Source organism: Podarcis melisellensis (genome assembly GCF_964234715.1).
Source record: "Podarcis melisellensis genome assembly, chromosome: 5".
Classification (NCBI taxonomy): Eukaryota; Metazoa; Chordata; class Lepidosauria; order Squamata; family Lacertidae; genus Podarcis; species Podarcis melisellensis.
The window spans coordinates 89,564,921-89,578,410 of NC_138537.1; the positions used below are offsets into that span (position 1 = coordinate 89,564,921).

Consider the following 13,490-nt stretch of genomic DNA (forward strand, 5'->3'; position numbering starts at 1 on the left):
GCAATCTTCATGTGTGTGCAGGATTTAATGCTTGATGCTGTTCTGTTAGGGCTCTCCCCCCCAAATTGTGTGTACGTCTTCCTAATAATAATAATAATAAATTTATTATTTATACCCTTCCCATCTGGCTGGGTTTCCCCATCAACTCTGGGCGGCTCCAAACAGAATATTTAAAACACAATAAAACATCAAACATTAATAACTTCCCTAAACAGGGCTGTCTTCAGATGTCTTTTAAACAGAAGATAGCTGCTCATTTCCTTCACCTCTGAAGGGAGGGCGTTCCACAGGGCGGGCGCCACTACTGAGAAGGCCCTCTGTCTGGTTCCCTGTAACCTTAATTCTCGCAATGAGGGAACCGCCAGAAGGCCCTCGGCGTGGACCTGTGTCCGGGCTGAACGATGGGGGTGGAGATGCTCCTTCAGGTATACTGGACCGAGGCCGTTTAGGGCTTTAAAGGTCAGCACCAACACTTTGAATTGTGCTCGGAAATGTCCTGGGAGCCAATGCAGGTCTTTCAGGACTGGTGTTATGTGGTCTCGGCAGCCGCTCCCAATCACCAGTCTGGCTGCCGCATTCTGGATTAGTTGTAGTTTCTGGGTCACCTTCAAAGGTAGCCCCACATACAGCGCATTGCAGTCGTCCAAACTGGATTCCAGTTCAGGTTTATAGGGCTTTTGTACATTCAGTCTGTCTCTCTCTCTCCACTCCCCATTTCCTGTACCACTGTTGTTGCTCAGGATATGTTTGTCTTGGGAAACTGTGCATTTGTAATGCTTCGTAACAGCACAGCACATTAGGACTTAACAGCTCTTCCCTAGTAAGCCCTGCATCACACCTCCACCAGTGTTGTGTGTTTATTATGTGCCGGACTTCACAGGCAATTCTCTTATTTGAGATGTTTAGGAACCATTCTGGTGGAGCAAGGCAAGCTGGAGTGATCTGCGTTTACATGGATCACATAGCATCTGAAAGTTTTATTTGTTCTGCATGTAGGCCTGTGACATGGAAGTATCTTCTGTGCTCTGTTTTCGTACGCTATTTAATATATAGGTGAAATACCCTGAATTACCCTGAATGTCCTTTTTGAGGTATAAATTAATTTTTTTAATAATAGTCTTTTTAAAGTTTTATTTATACTTTTCAGATTAATACATTTCAACGAATTCACAATCATCTTAACATTTCCAACCTTGACTTCCATCCTTCTCTTTCCACGGTTCCTTAGATTTATTTTTCATATCTTCTGCGTATCCAAATCAACTTAATTTGCTCATTAAATAATGGTGTTTGTTTAAGAGGGCAGCCTTTAATATACTATTCTGTGCTTGCCCTGGTGCCCCATTCCTTCTAATAACTGAGTGCAATTGGGTAAGTTGTGAGTAGAAAATCTTGTTTTATTTGCCTTGGTTGCCCCCCCCCCCAGCCTGCAAAGGATATGTACACATGTAGGGTTTGAAACACACAGGGCTCATTTTTTGCAATGCACTTTTTTTTGCATAGTGCTATACAATTCTACATGTTGTTGTTTAGTCATTTAGTCGTGTCTGACTCTTTGTGACCCCATGGACCAGAGCATTCCAGGCACTCCTGTCTTCCACTGCCTCCCACAATTTGGTCAAACTCATGCTGGTAGCTTCGAGAACACTGTCCAACCATCTCGTCCTCTGTCGTCCCCTTCTCCTTGTGCCCTCCATCTTTCCCAGCATCAGGGTCTTTTCCAGGGAGTCTTCTCTTCTCATGAGGTGGCCAAAGTACAGGAGCCTCAGCTTCACGATCTGTCCTTCCAGTGAGCACTCAGGGCTGATTTCCTTCAGAATGGAGAGGTTTGATCTTCTTGCAGTCCATGGGAGTCTCAAGAGTCTCCTCCAGCACCATAATTCAAAAGCACCAATTCTTCGGCGATCAGGCTTCTTTATGGTCCAGCTCTTACTTCCATACATCACTACTGGGAAAACCATAGCTTTAACTATACAGACCTTTGTTGGCAAGGTGATGTCTCTGCTTTTGAAGATGCTGTCTAGGCTTTGTGCAATACTTTGCCTAACACTGGAGTTGCTGTCTGTGATGTTGGCACTCGCATGCATACATACATACATACATACATACAGGTGAGCCTTTTTTAAAAATATTGCTTATCACTGCTTTTTTACTTCTTTTGGTTTTCGTATGTCCATATCCCCGGCACTGGTGGTAACCTCGCTGGGGTTACCTCACTGCAAACACACACACTTCCTTCCTCGTTGTAAAAAAAAGGAAATTGCATGTTTTTCAATATAAAGGTAAAGGGACCACTGACCATTAGGTCCAGTCGTGACCGACTCTGGGGTTGCAGTGCTCATCTCGCTTTACTGGCTGAGGGAGCTGGCGTACAGCTCCCGGGTCATGTGGCCAGCATAACTAAGCCGCTTCTGGAAAACCAGAGCAGCACATGGAAACGCTGCTTACCTTCCCACCGGAGCAGTACCTATTTATCTACTTGCACTTTGATGTGCTTTCAAACTGCTAGGTTGGCAGAGGATTCGAACCACCAACCTTCTGATCGGCAAGTCCTAGGCTCTGTGGTTTAACCCACATCGCCACCCGCATCCCGTTTTTCAATATACCAGAAGTCTTTTAGGAGATGGGGAGTGGCACAGCCCTGTAACATCACTAGTTCTGCCCAATAAGAAACGCTCTTTGTGTACACATGGTGGCAGCAAGTGTTTGAGAAGTGTATTTGCAGCACGAAATGGGTTTAAACCTTTCCTGCAGAAAGCGCTATAGATTAGCCAGGCCCAGGGGGATGACGTTATGTGTGCGCAACTCTCCCCCCCCAGATGCCCCGCATTAAACTGGAGCAGGGAACCAACAGCCACAATTGAGAATTATTTCTCAGTAGTTTGTGCACTGACCCCAGGCTCTGGACTCATACAATCTACATATTATTAGAATCATAGAATCGAAGAGTTGGAAAGGACCACGGTGTTCATCTAGTCCACTGTTTCCCAAACTTGGGTCTCCAGCTGTTTTGAACTACAACTCCCATCATCCCTAACCGCTGGTCCTGCTAGCTAGGGATGATGGGAGTTGTAGTCCAAAAACAGCTGGAGACCCAAGATTGGGAAACCCAGAATTCTGGTCTAACCACAAGCAATGCAGGAATCTTTTGGCCTATATGGGGCTTGAACCCATGGCCCATGACCCTGTGATTAAGTCTCATGCTCTAACAACTGGGCTGTATATAAAATAGATGAATAAACAGGGAAGGGGGCCAGAATCCTTTGGAACTGAGGCATAGGTAAAGGTAAAGGGACCCCTGACCATTAGGTCCAGTTGTGGCCAACTCTGGGGTTGCGGCGCTCAACTCGCTTTATTGGCCAAGGGAGCCGGCGAACAGCAGTGCACGGAAATACCGTTTACCTTCCCGCCACAGTGGTACTTATTTATCTACTTGCACTTTGGCATGCTTGCGAACTGCTAGGTTGGCAGAAGCAAGGACCAAGCAACGGGAGCTCACCCCGTCACAGGGATGACGGGGTGAGGGAGCTGTACGCCGGCTCCCTCAGCCAATAAAGCCAGATGAGCACCACAACCCGAGTCGGCCATGACTGGACCTAATGGTCAGGGGTCCCTTTACCTTACTAAATATCCCACCGACTCAGGAGGAAGAATTGTTAGGGAACGATTCCCAAAACTGCTGCCTTCTAGTTATTTTGGATTGCAACTCCCATCAATTCCAGTCAGTATGAATGCTGGCAGGGGGCTGATGGGACCTGGAGTCCAAAATGTCCGGAGGGCACCAGGTTGGGAGTGGCTGTGTCAGGGTGCAAGTGTGATAATCAAGGAAAGATGTGCTTCAAAATCTAGATCTAGGCCAGGTTTACCTCCCCTGGGCTGGTTCACTCCAGCGGAGATCCCTGCGTGGGTCAGATCGTGTGCACTGCCACGATTTCCGGCGTCTGCGCAGACACGATTTCCGGAGTCTGAGCATGCGCAGATGCGATTTCCAGCACTGTGGAAGCGAGTCCCTGTGCCGCGCTGCGCGGGGACTCACTGAGCGGGCGGCTTGGTTTGGGGTGACTCGGGGGCCGGTTAAACAACCTCCATGGGCCACTTATGGCCCACAGGCCTTAGGTTGTCTACCCCTGATTCTAAGCTCACCCTGCTCCTCTTCTCCTCCGGTGGTGTCTAGTGGAAAAAGGGATCCCCTTGTGAACCGATCTGTAGTTCAAGTACCACTTTCAGTTAAAATGTGCTTTTGGCAGAGATGAGGCAGGACTAATTTAATTTTTCCTGTCAGTCTCTCTGTAGCAGATCAATTAAACTGTCAAGTGGATCAAATATTTCAGACTGTATTTATTACATTAAGTATTTATGTCCGAGCTCAGCCTTTCAAGCATGATGTAATATAGCAACAGTAGGTGCTCCAGATCAATTTTGCAGAATTTGCTGTAACCTAATGGAGAACTAATTGTGTGTTTTTAATTTAGAATACAGGAGACAGCAGCTTCTTGAAACAATTTAGCAAAGGGCCCCGTTCAGATGCTAAGGCTGGGCTTCCACACACTATGACAGGAGCAGATCTCCTTTCTTCTAGAGTCCACAGCTCCCTTGACCATCTACCTTCTTTCAGTGGCAGCCTTGTGGGGCTCAGGAGCCCAGTTATGCCACCCTTGCCTGCAGAGCTGGCAGCCCCTCACCTTTTTTCCACACACCCTCCCTTGTGGAGGGTTCCCTCAGCCTCCTCTCCTCTCCCCTCTCCTTGGGAGTCCTCCGCTGCCGCTGCCCCTGCTCTCTGAGCTGCCCCCCAAAAGAGGTGCTTCCTCACATTGCTCCACAGGGGCCTGGGACTTGTCTGTCCATTCCCAACGGCAGGGGCTGGCGGACCGGCTGGCTGGGCTCCCTTGCCAGCTTGCTTGCTCCAAGGCCGTCTCAGCTCCTGGCAACCAGCACCCCTAGCCAGCCCCAGCGGCACCATTCACCTGCAGCGCTTGTAGCCAGGGCTACGGCAACAAACAGCTGTGCAAGGCTTTGGGAGGCAGAGATGCAAGAGCATTGGTAGGCAAACTAAGGCCCGGGGGCCGAATCTGGCCCAATCGCCTTCTAATCTGGCCTGCAGATGGTCCGGAAATCAGCATATTTTGACATGAGTAGAATGTGTCCTTATATTTAAAATGCATCTCTGGGTTATTTGTGGGGCCTGCCTGGTGTTTTTACTTGAGTAGAATGTGTGCTTTTATTTAAAATGCATCTCTGGGTCATCATTGGGGCATAGGAATTCGTTCATTTCTCTCCCCCCCCCCAAAAAAAAATGTAGTCCGACCTCCCACAAGGTCTGAGGGACAGTGGACCGGCCCCCTGCTGAAAAGAGGGCATCAGAGGAGGGAGAGAAGGAAAGAGGGACAGAGGCCAGTATTGCCCACAGCACCCCTGACCACCATTCAAGGCACCCCAGAGTGCCAGGGCATGCTGGTTGAAAACCACTATTCTAGGCACTAAACAGAGCCTCCTCTTTATAACCATGTTCAGTGGCTCTCTGGGAAACTCTAATAAGACAGCAAAAATAAAAGCCAAGCGCTGATTGAAACACCCATCTAGTCCGGCATCCTGTTCTCACAGTGGCAAACCAGAAACCTGTCAGAAGTCTGCAAATAATAATAATATAATAATAATTTATTAATTATACCCCGCCCATCTGGCTAGGCCTCCCCAGCCACTCTGGGCAGCTCCCAACAGAATATTAAAAACACAATAAAACATCAAACATTAATAACTTCCCCAAACAGGGCTGCCTTCAGATGTCTTTTAAAAATCAGGTAGTTGTTTATTTCCTTGAAATCTAATTGGAGGGCATTCCACAGTGCAGATACCACCACTGAGAAGGCCCTCTGGTTCCCTGTAACCTCACTTCTTGCAGTGAGGGAACTGCCAGAAGGCCATCGGAGCTGGACCTCAGTGTCTGGGCTGAACAATGGGGGTGGAGACGTTCCTTCAGGTATACTGGGCCGAGGCCATTTAGGGCTTTAAAGGTCAGCACCAACACTTTGAATTGTGCTGGGAAACGTACTGGGAGCCAATGCAGGTCTCCCAATGTTATATGGTCTCGGCGGTCGCTCCCAGTCACGGAACTTTAGTGCAGCTTCTCCCCTTTTGTGATTCCCAGCAACTAATATTCAGAGACATATTGCCTCTGTCAGGGCAGATAGAAAATAGCTTTGCCCTTCATTATTTTGTCTTAATTCCTTTTAAAGTCATGCTGGCGGCCATCACTTCATCATGCGGTAACTTCCATGGAGGTCCTTGTTTCGTGCGTGCCTCCCGTTATTTTATTTATGCAGAAAAGTATTTCTGTACCACTATATCGTAAAATATCAAGGCAGTGTGTGCAACGTTAAAACATAAAGCACCATTACAAACAATAACAGATAACCATTAAAGCAGCTGGCTGGTCAGAAAATTAAAAATTAAACAGCTGCAGAGGCCTGTGGACTGAAAAAGGTCTTCAAAGATACCTGGAAGTCAAAAGTGAGGACAGCTGCCGAATCTTGCCAGAAGAGGATTTCACAGCAAGGGGCACAGCAATGCGAAATACCCGACTTACAGCTGAGACCATTTGGACCTCTAACACTGTACTCCTCTGGGTGATCTTTAGACACAACTCCCACCCGTTCACACACAACAACATTAAAGCTATGTGTCAGGGAACTGCCATCAGTGCCAGAGGGAGGGAGCAAAATCCAGAGGGATTCCAGAGAGCGTCCCGGGATTGGGAGAGGCAGCCCATCTTCTGGGGAAGAGAATCAGCGTAGCACCAGTGGAAAAGGGGGGCAGATGGGGGAAGCGGTGAGGCGGTCCCATGACTCCTTGCCTGGGACCAGCAGGGAGAGTAGAGGTCCTCCGCTGCCTACGCCCTCCTTGCGCGAAGGCTTTCGTGCAGAGAGAGTAGGAGGAGACTAGGCGTCAAAGAGCTTCTTTGCTGGAAGAAGTTTAAGAAACGCCCACTGACGTATTCTGCCAGTGATTGAGACAGCCATGGGTGCGTGGCTGGCCGGACAGAAAAGGTTCACTCAGGCAATACACCCAGGTGTTTGCACCGGCTTACGCACGAGCAACCCCTAGAACCATCACACTATGTCTGAGCATTCCTTGTGCTGTTCACAGGCCCTCTGAGTTTGTGAAAGTTGCTAACGTGAGGCAGGAAGCAGAAGATGGACCTTTTTAAATGGGAAGAGCATTCTAGTCCCTATCATGAGTGAAACCACAAACAGCACTTTTCACTCATAGCTGTTTTGGCTGGGTACTTTCCACAGGCAGCTGTGAAGGCAGAATCAGGGTTTCTGGCCCCGTGTCTTTATAAAAGATACAGATTAGGAAAGATGATAATGTCCTTGTCTACTACTGTTTCTCAAAGGCTATATGACTAACCCAGTTCCCATAATTTTACCTCCATATTGTTCATAGTGTTGCCTGGCTTTTCGATCAATATGGTTAAGCTACACTTTTTTTTAATGACTTTAAGAAGTTGTCCATAAATATGAAATGCTGTTTCTTCGCTGAACCAAAGGTGGATTTATAGGCATGCACAGTATGTGAGGAATTAGGGCGCCATGTGGCTGAGGCCTGCTCTAAGTTACTAGAAAACATGGATAACTCAGGGGATACCATTGTAAAGTGACTACAAACAGTGAATTGCCATTGTTGAATTCTAGAATTTTGGTGTGTTGAGTCGTTTCCACTCTTCTTTTCTTCTTCTCCCTGATCAGGACCATCAACAGAGGAGTGCAGGTGGTACGCATGTACTGAGTCCCAAAGCACTCTTAACTTTCTTTTTTTAAAAGCAAGTTGGCCATTTCTGAAAGTTAGAGCACAAAATGTGGAGGCAGCTGTAATACTTCAAGGTGTGGTAGGCAGCATCGTTGCTAAGGGTGCTCAGAATTGTAGAATTGTACAGTTGGAAGGGACACTGAGGATTATCTTGTCTAATTCACTGCATTCCCTTACCTTTCCTGCCCCGACCTGGCCACAGTGATCCATGCGACGGTCACCTCCAGGCTTGACTACAGGCTTGACTAATTCGCTCTACGCGGGGCTGCCCTTGAAGCTGTCTCAGAAACTCCAGCGGGTGCAGAATGCAGCAGCGAGGCTCCTCACGGGGTCTCTGCCATGGGAGCATATTCACCCAGTGCTCTTCCAGCTGCATTGGCTCCCGGTGGAGTACAGGGTCAGATTTAAGGTGCTGGTTTTGACCTTTAAAGCCCTTCATGGCCTAGGACCCTCGTACCTACGGGACCGCCTCTCCCGGTATGCCCCACGGAGAGCCTCAAGGTCCATAAAAAGCAACACCCTAGAGCAGTGTTTCCCAACCTTGTGCCTCCAGCTGTTTTTGGACTCCAATTCCCATCATCCCTTGCCACTGGTCTTGCTAGTCAGGGATGATGGGAGTTGTAGTTCAAAAACAGCTGGAGGCACAAGGTTGGGAAACACTGCCCTAGAAGTCCCGGGCCCTAAGGAAGTTAGATTAGCCTCAACCAGAGCCAGGGCCTTTTCAACACTGGCTCCAGTCTGGTGGAACGCTCTGCCTCATGAGACCAGGGCCCTGCAGGATCTGATTTCTTTCTGCAGGGCCTGTAAGACAGAGTTGTTCCACCTGGCCTTTGGCTTGGAGCCAATTTGATTCCCTCCCCCTCTTTCTTTTATCTTTTCCTTTCTCCTCCTGCGATGAGGCTACATTTTAATATTTTAATGTTTCAATATTTTAATGTTGTATTTTAATTTTGTTGTTAAGTTGTATTCATTCAACTTGTATTTATTATTGCTTGTTAGCCGCCCTGAGCCTGGCCTTGGCTGGGGAGGGCGGGGTATAATTAAAAATTATTATTATTATTATTATTATTATTATTATTATTATTATTATTATTAATGCAGGAATCTTTTGCCCAACGTGGGGCTCAAACCCACAACCCTAAGATTAAGAGTCTCATGCTCTACTGACTGAGCTATCCACAGGGCCAAATCACCTAATTCTGTTGCTAAGCAATAAAAGGAAGGATGTTGACCACCAACACTTTGGATTTGGAAGCGGACCCTCTCAGAGCAGAACAAAAAGGTGGATGAAGGATAATACTGAGATATGTTTGTTACAGCATTTTCTTAGCCTCCACATTATTTAATTCACTCCCAAAGGACGCTTCCTTTACATAATAAAACAGAATTGATTGGGTTTGGTGTATTTTACTCAGAAGTAACTCTTTGAAATAAATCAAGTTTCTTTTCTGCTGAGAAAAATTGGTGATACAGTCTGCCCACCCCGACAGTCTTTTTGACCACGGTACAGTGGTACCTCGGGTTACATTTGCTTCAGGTTACAGACTCCGCTAACCCAGAAATAGTGCTTCAGGTTAAGAACTTTGCTTCAGGATGAGAACAGAAATCGTGCTCCGGTGTCATGGCGGCAGCAGGAGGCCCCATTAGCTAAAGTGGTGCTTCAGGTTAAGAACAGTTTCAGGCGCATATTTGTAGAAGTGCATTGCAGCAGCAAACGGCTCCATCTTTTACCGATGCGTTCCGATGGCAGGTGGTGTTTTGTTTTTCCTCCCGCTGCAGGTAGCCCGCTGTGCTCTTGCTGTGTTCCCGACCACATGGGCCTCTCCTTCCTCCCCACGTACGGCTGCCAGAGTAATCGCACGGCAAGCGTGGCGGCCCTGCGCATGAAAGCCCGGGAGCACTCGGAGGCTGTGCTGCAGTCGGCGAACCTCCTGGCCTCCAGCAGCCCCACTCCACCCTCGGGGGCCAAGCCCGCCGCAGAGAATGGCTTGGACAACAAGCCGCCCGTGGCTGTGGAACAGAACGAAAGCGAGAAAAGTGTTTGAGACCCCACATGCCACCTCGTAACGAACTCAGCACCCCAAGAAACCAAATCCGAGGGATCTACCTTTTAGAGGCTGTCTGGATTTATTTTGAAACTGGAAGGAAACTTGCTCATCTGTTGACAGTTTCAGCAAGCTCTAAGTTTTCTCTGGCCCTGTCTTTTACTGCCACCATCAATTCCCGCTGGATTTCCCAAGGTTCTCCTTTGCTCTCGCCGAATCTCCAGGTACTGCCTGGTGTTAGTTCTGCTTACAGCGGAACTGGATCCAGGAGCCCTGATGGGAATAGGAGAGAGAGAAGCAAAAGGGCATTATTTGCCTGGTGTCTAGATTCCACCAGATTGGGGTGGGGATCAGGGGTTCCCTCAGCATCGCATAACAGGTCCCCCTTCTATTTAAACAAGAACAACAACCTCTTAGTTGTTCCACAGCAGATGGGTGTAGAAAGGCCTGGTTTCATAGGCCTGACGAGCGGAAGTTCCTGAGGTCCAGAGAGCAATATGGACAGAGAGGTCAGTCTTGTTGAGCTCACACGAGGGATTTTATTGCTAATCTATTGGTTTATTTATTTAGAAGGTCTGTACGCCGCCTTTTGAGAGAATGGCCCTCAACGCACAGATTACAGGAGATTGTAAAGATGCACACACAACCCTTGGCCCACATCCAAGCCACAATGTGACCCTACACATGTGTAGGAGGAAGGTGATCCTACATATGTGTAGGAGGAAGGAGAGGCAGCCACCCATACTGCAGAGGGGCCTTCAACTTGCTGGTGCCACTAACACCTTGACGTAGGCCATTCAGGTCTGAGAAGCCGGGCCAACAGCCAAGGAGTGTGACAATTCCCTGCAAAAACACTGGGGCTGCATTTCTAGCAATCTGAGTCATCTCTCCATGGGACCATCACTTCATCCTGCTCCCTATGTTCAGTTTGGGACGCTGGAGGCCACAGACATTCCTATCAGCGCTGAATATGTTTCTAGCAGAAATATGAATGGGTGAAGATAACAACCTCTCTTTCTAAGGTATAATTTGGGGGCAATGAAAATGACCGGAAGGGTCTACTACAACATCTAGATGATAAATAGGTCTTCTGTCATTGAATGAGCTTGGTGAATAGGATCTTTGGATCCATCCCATCCAGGAAAGGGATTTCTGCTTTGCCTGCTAAGTTTGCTCTACTTGCCAAGCCGAGGTCCTTTGTGGAACATGTCCCCTCCGTTTCCCCTCATCGTAGCAGAACTGTAACTTCACACAGGCTGTGCCTCAAGATCCTGTTGAATTTGAGGACATGAGACCATCAGTATATCCCACAGAGCAGAAGGAAGACACTTTGCCAGCAGTCCATAACCAAGAATTTGATTCGTGAGCACAGAGTGGTAATATTTTTTATTTGTCATAGGTATTCTACCCTGCCCTTCAGATAAACCCCCAGTCGGATGGCATACAATAGAAGAATCAAATCATTTCAGCAGTGCAATACTATTCAAGTGTACTAAAATATAAGTCCTGTTGAATTCAACTCCCAGTTGAATTTTGCAACTGCCTTGCAAAATTCCCAGAAGTACAAATTTCAAAGGATAGCTCTGTTGCGGTTTGTGCATTATTTCAGAAAGCGCAAACAAAAAATGGTTACAAAAGTGGGCACATTGGGGAAAAGATATTGGTGAAAATGACATGCACAAATGCATTATGTTTGCAAAAATATGCGTCATAGGAAAAAGCGACCGTGTGCTAATATGCCGATGAATGTTTGTGGCGGTGACTTTTTAACTTAACAAATTGCAAACCGGTAACACAAGTGTAGTGTTCTGAACTTCAGGTTGGAAAACTAAAAACATGGAGAGAAACAAAAACAGATAAATCGCTGCTTCTAGTAAGTTTGTCTCGGATTGCAGAAGACCCAGACATATAAAGCAGTTGTTGAGAATTCAAGGCTGTCACCCCCTGATCAGGAAAGTGGAGTACCTGGTTCTCCAAAGACCACACCTTTGCAGAGTCACAACCTCCCAGGTTACATAAATTATATTATGACAGAAAGATAGTTGGTGATGCTCAGGCCTTGTGTATAGAGCATCTTTCTGGCTCGGGGTTCATTTTGAGCTCTGTTCTTTTGACTGGTTGATGAGCAATGCAGGAGGAATTTTCTTTGTTTTAACACGATCAGTTGTTAACATATACCCCTGTCCTTTTGATAAACTTGAATCCCAGCAGAGAATAAGAAGCAGAAGGGGGCAGCCACTGTATCTGTGAAGATTGCAGCACCCCTGTGGGGTTTGGATGCAACCAAAATCTCTTCACCTTCAGCTCTTAAGCATTTATCTGAAGAGTAACAAGAACAGTTTCTCCTGCCAAAAATAAAAAGCCCCCCCCCCCCCACAAACATCCCAGGAAGAAGAGGAATCCGTGTCTCTTTTCACAGCCATTCCAGTCATTTGGAATTTATTTCCTAAAGTTCCACTATTAAAATGGTTTGCAAAAAATATAAGCAATCTCAATTTCATTTCGGCATAATTACCGATTGCTCAGGTGAACTTGCCCCTTGTATACACTAACTCTTCATTCTAATGGTTTGATTAAACTCATTTTTCCTCTAGAAAGGTACATAAATAAGTGAACTGTTGAGCAAATTAAGAATACTTAACAGCATTGCATCTGAAAAGTAGTTATGTTGATTAAATTTTCTGTCCTTGAGGATTTTCAGGAAATTACTTTTGATCGTCAATAACACAATTAAGTAAAATACACGCACATTAGCATGAATAATTGATAAGAAATTATGTATTACCATGAAGCATTGATTTAATAATTCATGGTGCGACACTCTAGTGACTGTGCAAAACTGGAGACCATCACAAAAACCTGCCTGCCCGATGTAGCTGGAATTGCTGCCTGGCAGTTTTGCTGTATAATAATGAGAAATACCTGCTGCATGATGTATTTTCTGTTGGTTTAATAAAAAAAAAACATGTTTAGAAAAAAGGACCCCAAGAATTGCCCTGCATTATTTTTAAGAGTACTTTTCGCTCCATCTCTATGAATGACATCTCTCTCTCTTACACACACACACGGTGTTTCATGGACCCTCAACACAATTTTAGCATAATTCCAGTTCATTTCAGAAAGGCTTACAAAGGCACCAGTCCTGTACAGTCTGAAAACGCCATAGAATTATTGCGCATTCATGATGAAAAGCACGACACCCAGAATCTCAACTCTATCCCTCTGAGCCAAGGCTACACGACAAAACTGGACAAATATCAAAACGATGCTGTGGTTTTACGGTTTGTGGCAGAACTCTTAATCAGGATTGCACGTTGGAAAGACGCAGCCTCCCTTTGAGAGTGGCTTTATGGTGCTCGGGTCAGACCAGTGGTCTGCCCAGCCTGATACTGCTTTTGCAGCAACCCTCCATGGTGTTTGGGCAAAGAGAAACATTTCCCTGATTATGCTGCAGAGATGCCAAGCATCCGAGAACCTTGGAGCTCCTGTATCCCACTGTGCCGTGGTGATGGAAAGGGAAATAGGGATGAAGGATGGGAATACGCAATTGCAGGTAAGGATGAGTGTTAAGTTGTGGGTGAACATATCAGACGACACAGTGATTCTTCAAACAGCTCTTGTTTATTCACAGGCCAGAAC

The 13,490-nt window shown here is 46.6% G+C and overlaps 1 protein-coding gene across 1 annotated transcript in view; it reads left to right on the forward strand.

The window, feature by feature from the left end:
- The window catches only part of DRGX (dorsal root ganglia homeobox), a 44,399-nt gene that overhangs the window by 29,957 nt on the left and 952 nt on the right, over positions 1–13,490 (forward strand). The window contains exon 7 of the mRNA XM_081911888.1: positions 9,586–13,416. Coding sequence (XP_081768014.1) covers positions 9,586–9,851 — 266 coding nt within the window. The 3' untranslated portion in view covers positions 9,852–13,416. The remainder of the gene's footprint in view (positions 1–9,585; positions 13,417–13,490) is intronic.